The following is a 14,539-nucleotide window of genomic DNA, read 5'->3' on the forward strand; positions in this document are numbered from 1 at the left end:
TTTGCCTCTCAAGGAGAAGCTTAGGGCTGTGAGTTCTCTGCTATCTGTGGGCGCCTCTCCGAGAGTGTGGTTTATGGTGACATTGTGTCTTAGCCTCTCCTCCCCGTTTTGATGTTGTTGTTTTTCCACCCTGCCCCCCACCAAGATGTAAGAGTTGCTCAGCTAGTTTTTGCATTTCTTTCAGAGGGAATTTTTCTGTAAGTAGCTATAGATTCAGTGTATCTGTTCAAGGAAGTGAGTTCAGGATCCTTCTATGTCAGCACCCAGAACAGGAAAACCCTGTAGCTCTTTCTTTGAAAACATGGAACAATTCCTCCATGAGAAGCAGATCACCAGGTATGAGCTCAGAAGGGCTAGACTCTCCCTCCTCTTCTTCCACCCGACCCCATCACCTGGCCTTGGCCTTGTGCATAACTGGCATTGAGCCAACACAGTTGAAAGGAAGAGGGATCTGAGACTTGCAGGTAAGGAGGGGACACTGAGGCTGGCTGGCTTACACTGCCAGATGCTCCTCCTGAGTTCTTCTGAAGACGGACATCTAGAAACAAGGGTGCTCTACTCCCGAGAACCCTGAAAACACTTCAGAGGCAAGGCAGACTAGAAGAATGATTCTGGGTTCTTGGGCTGCCGTTCCTTGAATTCACACACCACTTTGCAACGCCCACCGGCGAGGCTGAGGAGCGTAGAGGACGCTCTTTCCTTCACTGGGCCTTTGTTCGTTGATGTTCCTGCCTCCGGCGCTGGTAAACGTGCTGTCTGGAACACACCTGCCCCCATCTTTACCTGTCAAATTCCGATTCGTCCATTAGTTTGCAACAAAACTTTCCCTTTCTCAAGAGGCTTTTCTAGATCCTCTTGATCTAAATTGAATTCTTCCTGTTATATTCTCTCAGAGGACCCTACACTCTACCTTAACGGCACTTACCGTATTTTGTAACTACGGACGTCGTATGTTACTGATAGCGCGTTTCTCTACCGGCCTGTAACCTCCAGGAATGCAGGGAACAGCTGTATCTTCAGCACTTAGCCGAGTGATACAGGGATGTACGCAGTAGGCTCTCGTGATAGATCGGCTGTTGGGGGTGGGAGGGGCAGATATATTTTCTTTAAAAAGTCTGCCTAAACTCTATTTAAGGGTAGTAAAGGCTGAAGTAAAATTTCTCATAAAGAAAGGAATTAAGAAACGAAAGTTATTATTTCTTAGTGACATCAGTGTATGGGAGAGCTAAAGAGAGAACATAGATGGGTTACAAAAAAATAAAAGCCACCAGTCTGAGATCTGGTTGTAATATTTAAATGGTATAAAGAATAGGTCTTTACATCTATTTTTATGAAATTTATTCCCAGTTTGAAGTGGCAGTGTATAGAAAGATGACAGAGCTTGTGATATTTTACAGAAATGTTTACTACAACATGCACATTATGAAGTGTTTCAAACATACACATATTAAGTTTCATGCTGAATAAATAATCCCCCCAAATTAATTTTTATTTTTACATAAAAATATAATATTGCACTCTTAACAAGACCAGTTATTTTGCATATTTTCTTTTTAAATAAATGATGAAATTCAGCCTTAAAAAAAAAAAAAAAAGAAGACCGAGTAGCAACCCTATTCTAATAGGGGACTAATTTAAAGTTCTTGGTAGAAAAAATGAAAGCCAGACAATAGCTGCAATTTTTTTTTTTTTTTTTAAACAAAGCAAGATCACTTCAACGTGAATAGGAATAATCTCGTCTCTGCATCTTCTGGACCTCAGAATGCAGACCTGGTCTGTGCAAACCGTGATCTAAATGCAGTCTGTGAGCGTGTCCGGTGAATAACAAGCATACGTGGCCGCTTGTCTCCTGCATCTATGGTGACGGCAGAGACGTTTGAATTGTATTTTATACAGTTTTTAAGCAGAATGTTTTAGAAAGTCTGGAAGTTACAAAAGTAGTTCTGTAAACACCATATGAATTAGATTTCCATAACAAACACGCAAGTTATTCTTAGGCAGGAATACATATTTTTATCCCGTGGTGACATATTACTGAGCTTATTGTACAGTGTTTTCAAAGCCAATAAAGCAGCACCCCAAGTAAAAATAGAGCCGGAATATCTGGTAGAGCTAGACCATCCCGAGATTTGTAGGAATTCTGGTTTATGGTGTGCCAGTTTTCTGAGGTGTATACCTAGATTTTTCTACTGCTTCTAGAATTCTCAGGTAGCGTTGGTTAGTAGAAACAGTGGAAACCGTTTCCTGTAAGAATTACTCTTTGTCCTGTTGGAAACAAAGTAAGCAGTCTCCTTTTCTTTTGAAATTGTTTTGTGGAGGAAAACACTCCCTGCACATTAAATGTCTTACCTAGAATATATTATTGATATCTGTGCCATCTTTTTGCATAGTGGAGGCTTTCTATTGCAAATTGTTAGGTATTCAGTGCTCGGTAAATGGCAGATATTAAGATAATTATCATTGTGTTTAAATCTTAGTGACTCACCAGTATCTAGTGTTCTGGATTTTAAGGAGTTTTACGAAGAAACAGAATGTGTCTGAAATCAAAGATACTTGTGTTCTTGTTTGTGGCCATCAAAAAATTCTGGTTCTACTTTGAGCTAAGAAGGCAACTGGAAAAAAACTGCTTAACATTGAGATTCATTAGTGGTTTGTTTTAGTATTCACATGTTCCACAGAGTGTTCGGTGCCCAGACACCGACCGAGTGATTTACTTCTCAAAGAAAGCACTGATCAAGTTCACGATTCTTATCCCTTTCATTAATTTTCATTTTTTTTTCCTTCCTTCCTTCCTTCCTTCCTTCCTTCCTTCCTTCCTTCCTTCCTTCCTTCCTTCCTTCCTTCCTTCCTTTTCTCAGGGGGAGGGTGGATTATCTTGGCATAAAACTTTTTAAATATAATTTTTAGAGTATTTTATATAAACAATTAGGCTAACCAGTTGACATTCTACTGGCCCTTTTGGAATAACAGAAAAAGCAGAGACCCTAATCCTTTCTTTAGATTATGCTTATGGGTAAAAACTTTAAAGATACGATTTTAATTTATCGTGTAAGACTTGAATCTTGTTGCTTGGGACATACTGACACAGCCCTCTGGATTATCACTAAATTAGAACAAAACTGTTCTCTTAGGACCTTGTGAGGCTGCAGAATATTGTGCAGGTGAAGAGGGCTGATCGTTATTTGGATGATTTGTTTGGTCATCCGTTTCTTCAAGTTCAACCTCCCAAAACCGGGAAGGTCTATAAATCGAGTTTGGAGCTAAAGTGCTTTGGAGGAGCGAGGTTCTCTCTCATTCATCCAGCTGCGTAGCTGCTGAGGAAGGAATAGAACATGGGCTGTTTGAGGCGCTGCTGGTCCTTCCGGCACCAGGCGATCACGGTCCCGTCACTGTTCGCGGTGTACAGATGGTGGCCGTCACAGGAAAACGTGAGGCTGTCAGAAAGAAATCCCGTCTGTATGTTATGTCTTAAAATTGCATTTGCAGACTGGTGATCACACAGGAATCAGTGTAAAGAAGCTAAGATATCTTTACCGGAGCAGAGAGCCCAACAAAATGCCTGCTTACAACCCACCGGTTTCCAGTGTAATCCTAATACAGTTTAATTGCCCTGCTGACAACTTTGTGAAGCTCATCCTGACGAGGTGATACGGAAGAAAATCAGGATCAAGGAGGGCAGTGCATTCTGTTCCTTCTTTGCATATTTTCTCTTATCGCCTTGTGTATGCTTTATTACTTAAACAACAAATACTTGAGTATAGGAAAGTTTACAAAAGATAACAGTGCCACATGTTCTCTTTATAGAAACAAGTGGTGATTATTTTAGGGAGATATTTTATTTCCCTGAAAAAGGAAAAGGTAAATGTAGTGCACTGAAAATAAACTAACGTAATAACGTAGAATTTGAATGACTGATTTCCAGTTGATTTTTTTAAGGTCAAGTGTGTTAGTACAACAAAGGGTAACTGGTTGTTTATCAATATTACCAAGTATCCTCCTGCAGCTATCAGTCATCCTTATGGTATTTTCAATAAGAAAGGGAAAGGATATCATTTCTACAATTCAAAAGCTTCCCTGGGCACTCTCCCAGCATGTCTTCTGTTAGACTGGAGCTCCCAACTCAGATTTGAAGCCCTACGAAGATGTGGACTGTGTCTCCTCTTGCAAAAGGTCTTGGTCAGCTTGGTGTTTGATAAATGGTCAGCTGTTTATGACTGTCATCACATATTTCACATCAGTGTGCTTTAACAACTCTCTAACAAAAATACAGTCACAAAGTATATCATGAAGAATGGTGGGGGGGGGGCGGTTACCTTACAATCGGCTTATTTGATTTAGGAAATGTGATTTCTCGCACAGGCTTTAGGTCCCATGTACTCCATAACCTAGAGAGGGAAGAAGTCATCATCTAATTATGCAAACTAAAATTTCCTTCACTAAAAAGTCCTAAATATTTGTTTATTTGTTAAAAATCATCTGGAAGGAAACACAATAAACAATTAACTGTAGTTCCTTCTGGGAAGTTTGCAGGGGGTGTATGTGGGAGTAAGAAAACTTGGTAAATTTTCACAGACAATACACAATTTCAAAACTACATTACAGCTAAGTTTGTTATTTAAAAATGAAACAGGAATATGGGGCACCTGGGTGGCTCAGTCGGTTGAGTGTCCGACTCTCGGTTTTGGCTCAGGTCATAATCTCACGGTTTGTGAGTTCGAGCCCTGCGTTCGGCTCTGCTGACAGCTCAGAGCCTGGAGCCTGCTTTGGATTCTGTGTCTCCCTCTCTCTCTGCCCCTCCCCCACTCATGCTCTGTCTCTCAAAAATAAACAAATAGTAAGAAAATATATAAATAAATAAAATAGGAATAAGCAAAGAACCTATATCTGAAGGTGATTTTAAATCTCTGAATATTAAATATTAACATGCCTAGATATGATCTCACAGTTTGTGGGTTCGAGCCCCGCATTGAGCTCTGTGCTGACAGCTCAGAGCCTGGAGCCTGCTTCGGATTCTGTGTCTCCCCTTCTCTCTGCCCCTCCCCTGCTCACACACTCTCTCTCTCTGTCTCTGTCTCTTTCTTAAAAATAAACATTAAAAATTAAAAAAAACCAAAAACCTAATTTTTGAAACTGATGTGTCCTTATGAACAAGAGCAAACAAAGAGAACGAAAACTCCTCTTACCTTACAATTCCGTTTTCTAATCCCCCGGCAATCACATTGATAGATACTCCCTCTGGCTGGTTAGAGAAAGCAACAGAACAAATGATCTCTCTGCAGTGGACATGTCCAACGAGGTCCCCATTCACTGTCCAGAGTCTGAGGTCACTGCCTCCACCAGCTAGAACACCAAAATCGTTCGGCAGGTCACCAGAGTGTGGGTGTGTCCAGGACCCCGCGCCCTGGGTCCCAGAGGGCTGACTACCCCTACCCCTCCCACCCCCCCACCCCCGCTGTGCACCAGGCTTGTTTGTTTCAGTGATAAAATTTACAGGGAAGTCATGACTGAAGTCTGTATAAATAAAATTACTACATTATAAGTCACACAGAGCTCTGTGTATTTACCTAGTGACAATGACCGGTGGGCAAATAAAAATATTAATGTATAATAGAGAGCAACAGGTAAGTTAATCATGTATCTGTGTGTAATTGTAATATTTTAGTATACGAACTGCCAAGTCTGAATTTGAAAGTACCTAGAGAGTTAAACAATCTCCAAAAACAAATGAAAATATTCTGTGGAACCATCTATAAGAAGTGACTTATGTGAATTTGAAGAGAAAAAAAAGTTACAATAAAACTTAGCTGAGTCAAAAACTACTTCTTAAAGAAAAAAAAAGAGATCGAATTCTCACAATGAATCTTGTAAATCAATGACTTATTAAACTAATTCTCCCTGTTCAAAGACCATGAGTAACAAAACTTTCTGTAGTTTTCGAGAGGGGATCAGTGCTCCCCATCCTCTATAAAAATGGGGCTGCAGGTTTGGGGCCTCGGGATGATGAGCCCAGCCTTCTTGGGAGAAATATTCTCAAGCTGATCAAGACAGAGGTTAAGAGGCTTGATAAAGTTTGGATGCCATAGGGTTACTACACTTGATTTTATCTCTCCATTAGAACTAGCAAAAAAAGTACAGAATTTAACTTTCTCCTTTATTAAGGCAATGACAAGATTTCATAGACTTCATATTTTATAGCAAAGAAACAAACTGTGCAAATACTTCTTTATGTAAAAATAACGCTGAAGACCTTCGAATACCACAAACCCAACGCCTTCCGTGCCACGGCACTGTTCCCGACCGCCGAGCAGTGGACACAGCCCAACTCCCGCGCACAGATGAACGGACACACCGAATGTGGTAGGTGCACACACAGCAACATTGCTTGGCCATGAAAGTGATGAGGTTCTGATACATGTTACAACATGGATGAGCCTCAACATCAGGCTAAGTGAAATAAAGGACATAAACAAGACGAAGGAGGACAAATGGTGTATGATTCCACTTACATAAAGTATCTAGAATGGACAAATTCCTAGCGATAGAAAGGAGGGTGGTCACCAGAAGCTGTGGGGCAAGGAGGAACACTTATGGTTACAGAGTTTCTGTTTGGGGTGACGAAAAGGTTTTTGAAGTAGACAGTGGTGACAGCTGCTCTACACTGTGGATGTGATAATGCCACCAAATTACGTATTTTTAAATGGCTTAAATAGCAGTTATCACGTTAAATATACTTATCACATATGTAGAGAAAAACGATGAACAAATGGCCGGGTTTTACTTAAGACTTCCCATTGATTAGGGGAGATTATAGATTCAGTATACGAAAGAAATACAATTGTAGACGATAAACTCATTTTTTCCTTGAGTAGACATTTATTTCACTCTTTGTTTTGAATTTAGTATTTGATAAAAGATTTGAAAAATAAAACAACCAGACTTCTACTAGTCAGGTTAGAAGATTTATTGAAGGTACTGATGTCGGCGTTGATTGTTCCATGTAATCCATAGCCTCTGCACAGCTTAGTCCCTCAGAACAAAAAATCTAAATGTGGTGCTGGACTCTATGAAATATGGTACAGAACTTAATAGGCAAAGAATTACCCTAGAGGATTACCCAGCACGTTGGGCTACCACAAAACCAAGTAACTACTCATCTGCCGAAGACAGTACACAGCCAAGCTGAGGCCTTTACTCACTACCAGATGCTCTCACATAGAATTGAATTCAGCACATCAACTAAGAGAAAGTTGGGCATTCCTGAAAAAAAAATATTCCTCCTATACATCTTCCCCGAGATTAAAATAAATTGGAGAGTCAGTGAATACCCTGAATTTCATAATATTGACTCTCTAACGCCATTGGCACCACATGACCAGGCTATGAACCCCAGTTAAAAGGCACATATGTTAATCCAGTGGCAGAATGATTTTAAAAAATGCAGAAGCCATCTGTTATAACATTTACATAGTTTAATAAATTTCACTTCTCATCACTATAAAAACCACATCCCATAATAAGGACTGGGGAATTATGATCAAGGGTAAAGAGCTTGCATGTGGAACTTCAGCCCCGATACAGAAATTTTACATATGTATGTGTAACGTGTACACACAGAAACGTACATACACACACATGTAACATCTATACATACACACACATATATTTATTAAAATTTTGATTTTTAAAGTTACTTGGATGGTACTCACTAAAGGGTGAAGATCTTTGGTAGGCTACATCTGATGACTTTTTTCCCTTCTTGGAATTAAGAATAGAAGTCCAGTTTGGGTTACTAAACATAAATTTGGCCTGTCTTTTAAAAATCATTATTTTTATCATGTTCTCTTTATACCAAATTCTTATTATGACTTCTCTTATATATGTACCAAGAGACTTAAAAAAAGTAGAGAAGGCCTTTTTGTTCAAAGTGGGGGAAAAAAAAAAGTTCTAGCCATTACTCTGTTATGCTGTGTGCTACCTAGGGACACCTGAATAGCCTTCCAGTGAGTTAGTAATTGCAGCAAAAGTAATTTTGTTTCTTGTTCCCATATGACTAGCTGATATAATATCACAGATATAAATCACTACTGGCAGCCGGAAAGTAATTAACTTTACAAAATTCAGCTCCCTAAGGTCAGTCCTAACTTCCAAATGTTGCCAAAACAAGAAAGTAGAGAACTCTATATAAATAATCATTATATTATTCCCCCAGATTCCTTCTTGATATGACATACTAAAAGCTGCTAATGTACAAATCAAGGAAGAACAATTATCGAAGTCATCAATCATCTGCCCACACTTGGATTATCAGCGTCAACTGTTTAAAATCTTTCCCCTCAGTTATGATGATTAGGAAATAAGAATGTTTCCATGACATTATTTTATAACTGGATGCTAACACTGGCAAATGCTTTCATCTGATACCTTTAAAGCATGACTGAAGATATTATTTTCTTGAATACAAGAATTAACGAATGTTTTGTAAAGTCAACAATAAAACTCCAAGAGATATCTGTAGCATAATAAAAAAAATAAGTATCTGGTCATCGTTCCAGGTTCCTGGCACAGAGCTCCTGAAACCCTTGTAGTTTACCATCTTTTGTATGCTAATGAGCTGACTCCTAGGGGGCAGGCCCTACACAGCTTCCGGATGGGGGCTGGTCGCCAGAAAAACCAAGGTGGGGGGAGGTTAGAATTTACAGTACTTCTCCACCTCCAGGGTGGGGAGAGAGGCTGAAGGTTGGGCTCAATTACCTACTGATGGCCAATGATTTGATCAACTGTGCCTCCATAACAAAACCTCGGAGAAACCCCTCAACAGCAGGGTTAGGAGAGTTCCCCGTGTTGGGGAGCACATTCCTGTGCCAGCAGGGGGGGTGCACTCTGACTCCACAAGGACAGACCCTCTGGATCTCACCCTATATCCTTCATCTGGCTGTTCATTTCTATCCTTTATAATAAACTACAGTAGTTAGGTATAGTGTTTTACTAAGTTCTGTAAGTTGTTTTAGATATTTATTGAACCTGGTGGGGGGGTCTTGGGAATTCCCAAATTTGCTAAAGAACTTCAAGTACTTTGTGTCAGAACTATATTGCATTGTTGGGGCACCCAGGTGACGGACGGCACAGGATTAGAGAGCTGTTTGGTGTCTGCAAAGACAGCATACATTTGGTTTCGGGAAAAAAACAAACGGGCGCCTGGGTGGCTCAGTCGGTTAAGTGTCTGACTCTTGATTTTGGCTCAGGTCATGATCTCACGGTTCCTGGGATCGAGCCCTACATTGGGCTCCACACTGACAGTGCAGAGCCTGCTTGGGATTCTCTCCCTCTCTCTCTGCCCTCCTCCTCTCACACACTCCCTTTCTCTCCAAATAAATAAAATAAAGAAAAGAGAAAGAAACAAACAACATAAAACATGCAAGCAAAGGATAGAGGATCACCCACTACAGATATGTCAAAGATCCTCTACACTGAGTGGGCAGAAAAAGACAGTTTGTCAAAGGATCCTTTCAATGTTAAGATCTGCAAACAGAAAATTTATGAATTTTCCAACTGTCCTTTCCTCAAGTTTTACAACATGTATACTTGAAAAAAAAACAAACTAAAAATAAGACCTCTGATTAGGAGATCTAACTTTGTCATGCAAATTTTAAGGCAAATTATGCCTCCGTTTGTTATTCTATAATATTGTTCTCAGGAACTGGAAGAAATATATTCAAAACTGATCACTGGCTGATGCTTTGCACTTAGGAGGAAGGTAGTGAAGTTATTAGTAGTTAAAAAGCAGAAGCCAAAAAAGGATAGGAAAACAAAAGCGAAGAAAATTCAGATTAATTTACGTAATAATAATTTGCTTAACACATGTGCTCAAATGCAATCTTACATATATCAGAAACAGAGTTAAACTATGATAATACTAACTTTTGCATAAATTGGTGCCTAAACTGATGAGCTCACTCTTGGACTCACTGTATTTTAATACACAAATATGCTATTACCAAAGTATTTGGATCTGGCAGGGACCTGAGAGATGTAATCCAACAGTTTCACCTACGATGGAAGGAACTAGCTGAATGCTGTTAGCACAACGACCTCTGGGCTCTGGTTTCGGGGCTCACTCACCTGAGTCACATACAGTGGCAATGTCACCTGTGGTTTCACTGGCAGAGACGGCTGTGACAGGGCTTTTGTGTCCTGCCAGGCTTTGTACATAGCACAACCTGAAAGACAAAGATATAAATTTGCATATGATCATTAAATATAATTATATTCTCTTACTTGTATAATTCCTTTCCTCAGTATAAGGACCTTTTACTCAGAAGGCATTCCTAACTTTGTTCTTAACTGATTGTTTGATTTCAATTAGATTATAAAGTAAAGGTTGTATTTCGTGTTTAAAATTATTATAATGTGGGGCGCCTGGGTGGCGCAGTCGGTTAAGCGTCCGACTTCAGCCAGGTCACGATGTCGCGGTCCGCGAGTTCGAGCCCCGCGTCAGGCTCTGGGCTGACGGCTCGGAGCCTGGAGCCTGTTTCCGATTCTGTGTCTCCCTCTCTCTCTGCCCCTCCCCCGTTCATGCTCTGTCTCTCTCTGTCCCAAAAATAAATAAACGTTGAAAAAAAAAAAATTAAAAAAAAATAAAAATAAAAATAAAATTATTATAATGTAAAAGAGGTTAGAGTAGGAGACAGCCAAAGCATAAGAGACTCTTAAAAACTGAGAACAAACTGAGGGTTGATGGGGGGTGGGAGGGAGGGGAGGGTGGGTGATGGGTATTGAGGAGGGCATCTTTTGGGATGAGCACTGGGTATTGTATGGAAACCAATTTGGCAATAAATTTCATATATTAAAAAAAATTATTATAATGTAAAGATATTATTAAATTTTTTTTTAAGTTTGTTTATTTTCGAGAGACAGAGACAGAGAGCAAGTGGGGGAGGGGCAGAGAGAGAGGGAGACAGAATCCGAAGCAGGCTCTAGGCTCCCAGCTGTCAGCACAGAGTCCGATGCAGGGCTCAAGCTCACAAACTGTGAGATCATGACCTGAGCCGAAGTCGGAGGCTTAACCGACTGAGCCACCCAGGCACTCTGGTAAAGACATTATTATAGTGCATCTGTTTCACACAGTAAGAACCGAAACATTAAAAACAGCTGCGTTGGAGTTACAGCCCTCCTTCTGTACCTGTTTAAATCCCATATGATGCAGGTGCCATCTCTGCTCACACTTATCATTATACTGTAGGGTTTGCAAACAAATAAGCTGGTTATCTCTTCTGTGTGCCCATAGAGATGTATCTGGGACTCCATTTCTATCTCTGAAGGCTGAAATTTAAGAAATTCAGTAAAGTATAAGATAAAAACCATGACAAAAGTTTTCCTGGTACTGTATCTCAAAAATAAAAAACTGAAGTGACTCAAACATTCAAGCATATCATTTTTCTTTTTTTTTAATGTTTATTTATTTTGAGAGAGAGAGAGAAAATGCACAGGGAAGGGGTAGAGAGAGAGAGAGAGACAGAGAGACAGAGAATCCTAAGTAGGCTCCATGCTGCCAGTGCAGAGCCTGACACAGGGCTCGATTCCTTGAACTGTGAGATCATGACCTGAGCTCAAATCAAGAGCCAGATGCTTAACCGACTGAGCCACCCAGGTGCCCCTCAAGCATATCATTTTTCAATCCATTTCAGTTCAACTTTGTCCTAAAGAGTAAAACTAATTCAACATTATCAAAGTTTTAATTGCCCACAATTTCATGAATATGCTTTTCATTTTTTGTCTTCTTGTCTGGTCTTTGTCCAAATACTCATGTATTTTTGTAGGTACGATTATTGCCGTACAAATAATTTTAAAGTTTGTAGTTTAAATTCTCCTGTAAGCATTTTGCATTTTTGATTGTCTTCGAAATGACTTTTAATGGTGTTATAATATTTTATACAGTTAGAATGTCTTAATTTACTTGAGCATTTTTAGTTTTTGACAGTGTACTTTCCAAAGGCATTGTACCAATTCACGAGGTCACCAGCGGCGATGTGCTCCCATACCATTACTTGTCTGTAGTTACAGACTGGTCTTCTACTTGAAAGACTGCAAACTGATGTTCCAAGGTCCGTGTTGGCTCACAGATGCCAGATGTCTCTGCTAGGTTTGACTCTTGCTTTCATTAGACTAAGCTGTTTATCGTCATAAACTATTTCAATATTTTACTTCAAAGGATATAGAAAAGTAGAAAGATAAGTATAAGAGAAAGCTATTTAACTGGCCACTCAGGTAAACTAATCTTAATATTTTATCCGATCAGTTTATTTTTTAAACAGGGAAAAAAATGAAACATTGCATAGTTTGCATACTGTTCTGTCTTATTTCCTCTCTCATCAGAAGTTACCAGCCTCCTGAATTTTGTATTTATGTTTCCCACATTTCCCATATGTTCTACCATATGTTACCATAACCATAAACAACATGGTGTTTGGTTTTTCGTGTTGATAAACTTTAAGTATGTGTTATTATTCTTTAGGTATCTTTTGCATCTTGCCTTTTTGTTCACCATTGTTTTTGAAACATATCTGTGTTGATATATTAGCTGTTGCTCATCTATTGTAAGTGCTATGTACTTCAGTGTTTTATGCACATAAAATACATATTTTACTCTTAAAGAATCAAGTGCCCAGGCAATACTAGGCCCACATTCTTTCTTGGAATGACCCACTTCAGCTGTGTGGCAGGGGCTTCTGCTCAGCTGGGATACGTGACCTTCAACCGAACACAATCACAGACAGTCACAGAGACGAGATGTGATTTCCACAAGGGCCAAAGTCCTGGGTCTGAGCTCCCCCGTCTCTCTCTAACTGGGACCCTTCCCACAGGGCCAGGAGTCTGCAGGGCCAAAGGGATGTACCCAGAGCCCTTCCAGACCATGCTTCAGGCTAGTTGGGCCCGAGGGATGCCCTGTCCGGAAAGGCCCGGGCCCCTTCTTGTTCTGCCTGGGCTCTGCAGCACGAGTCTGTGACTCACTGCTCATTCCAGGTCTCTGAACATTTCCCAACCTTTATAACAATCAAGGTTGCTTTGAATTGCATTTCTCTTATTATAACCAACTTTAACTTTTTCACGTATTTATTGTCTTACTTGTAAATTTGTGTTCCTGGTTTTATGTATCTGTGACTACATTTTAAAAAATCATTTGGAGGAACTCCTCTACCTGTGGAAGAGAATGAACGACCTGGACCATCCTACCAGTCTACAGACACCTTAGCCAAAGTCAGGTCTTGAGATCTGGACACCCCAAGGAATTGTGACCCAGGCTGTAATGCCACATGAAAGGTGGTCCCATGGGACTCATCCTCACTCTTAGGGGGCAGCCCTTCAGGGGCCAGCCTTTGGAGAAGGGCCTCTGTGGGACTCCCCAGCTTGCTCAGTCCCTGGGTATTGTTATTGATTCCTCTCACAAAAGCGTCCAACGACAGGGTCAATACTCCAGAATTGACAATGCCCTCAAGGCCAGAGCTCCCCCTTGCTTATTTACGTCTCTGGCTTGGGAGTTTTATGATAGTGTGTTAGCTCTTGGATGCTTTCATTGCACACACATGCATGCGTGTGTGTGTGTGTGTGTGTGTGTTTACCCCATGATCATGAATAATATTTATGGGGTAAACACAGCATAGGACCCCTATAGTGGTTGTTGATAATTTTACAGATTTTACACTTTAAAATGGCTGTAAGAGTTAGTGTTACTAGATGATTCCCTGACAGGTCAGAAAATAATTTCCATGAGCAGAACAGGAATCATGGCCTACTTCATTTAAAAATTTCTCTTGAATGGCATAATACTATCTCGGATAAACCTCATATTTATTCTCCTGCCACCACTGATTTAGAGAACAGAAATACAGGTGTTCACTTACATGATGATCATGTGGCCATACTAGTTAATTAGTGAAAAAACGGACTCAAGAGCAATTATTTTAAAATCAGTTATCACTTTTAGCAGACATTCTTCTCTAATCTATAAACAGCTTACAGATAATTCCTTCTAACAAGTCAACTCATCCACCCTTACGTGGAATACATTTTAGAAGACTATCTTGGGAGAATCAACAGAAACTTACAAGGCTTATGTGGTACGGTCAGATATGCTTCACTAGGTAAGGAATGTATTTCATAAGACCCTCTTGAAAATATTTCCTAACAACTATTTTGGTCACACCCTGCATGGCCCTCGGGGAGCCTGTCTTTTGTCGGTGTTAAAGCTACCTCCCATGAGAACATAAATACTTGTAGAACCCCGGCAGTCAGTGGGTTGGGAGAACAGAAACTGGAGACACAAGGCGTCTCCTGCTAACCACACAGGCACCTGGTCACGATGCAGCTTTCGGGGGTGCCAAAATGGTGAGGGGGTCCCTGAGGAAAAGCAGCAACAATATCGACAAAAACCCATGTTACCTCCCCTCAAAAAAAAACCAGTGCTAAAACCACATAGCTAACATGCATTTTTGGACATGGTTTAAATAGTAACTGTTAATCTCATGACTTGATTACTTAATAC

General features: G+C 40.2%; 1 protein-coding gene across 4 annotated transcripts in view; it reads right to left on the minus strand.

Annotated features, from left to right (window-relative positions):
* Positions 1–1,321: 1,321 nt before the first annotated feature.
* The window catches only part of LYST (lysosomal trafficking regulator), a 180,080-nt gene continuing 166,862 nt past the window's right edge, over positions 1,322–14,539 (minus strand). For all 4 annotated transcript variants that reach the window (XM_030335241.2, XM_032595256.1, XM_030335240.1 and 1 more), the window contains 5 exons: positions 11,180–11,319; positions 10,120–10,217; positions 5,184–5,340; positions 4,314–4,385; positions 1,322–3,434 (listed from right to left, as the gene is read on the minus strand). In XM_030335241.2, coding sequence (XP_030191101.1) covers positions 3,296–3,434; positions 4,314–4,385; positions 5,184–5,340; positions 10,120–10,217; positions 11,180–11,319 — 606 coding nt within the window. In that variant the 3' untranslated portion in view covers positions 1,322–3,295. The remainder of the gene's footprint in view (positions 3,435–4,313; positions 4,386–5,183; positions 5,341–10,119; positions 10,218–11,179; positions 11,320–14,539) is intronic.

The sequence above is a fragment of the Lynx canadensis genome, chromosome D2 (assembly GCF_007474595.2).
Source record: "Lynx canadensis isolate LIC74 chromosome D2, mLynCan4.pri.v2, whole genome shotgun sequence".
In the NCBI taxonomy this organism is placed as follows: domain Eukaryota; kingdom Metazoa; phylum Chordata; class Mammalia; order Carnivora; family Felidae; genus Lynx; species Lynx canadensis.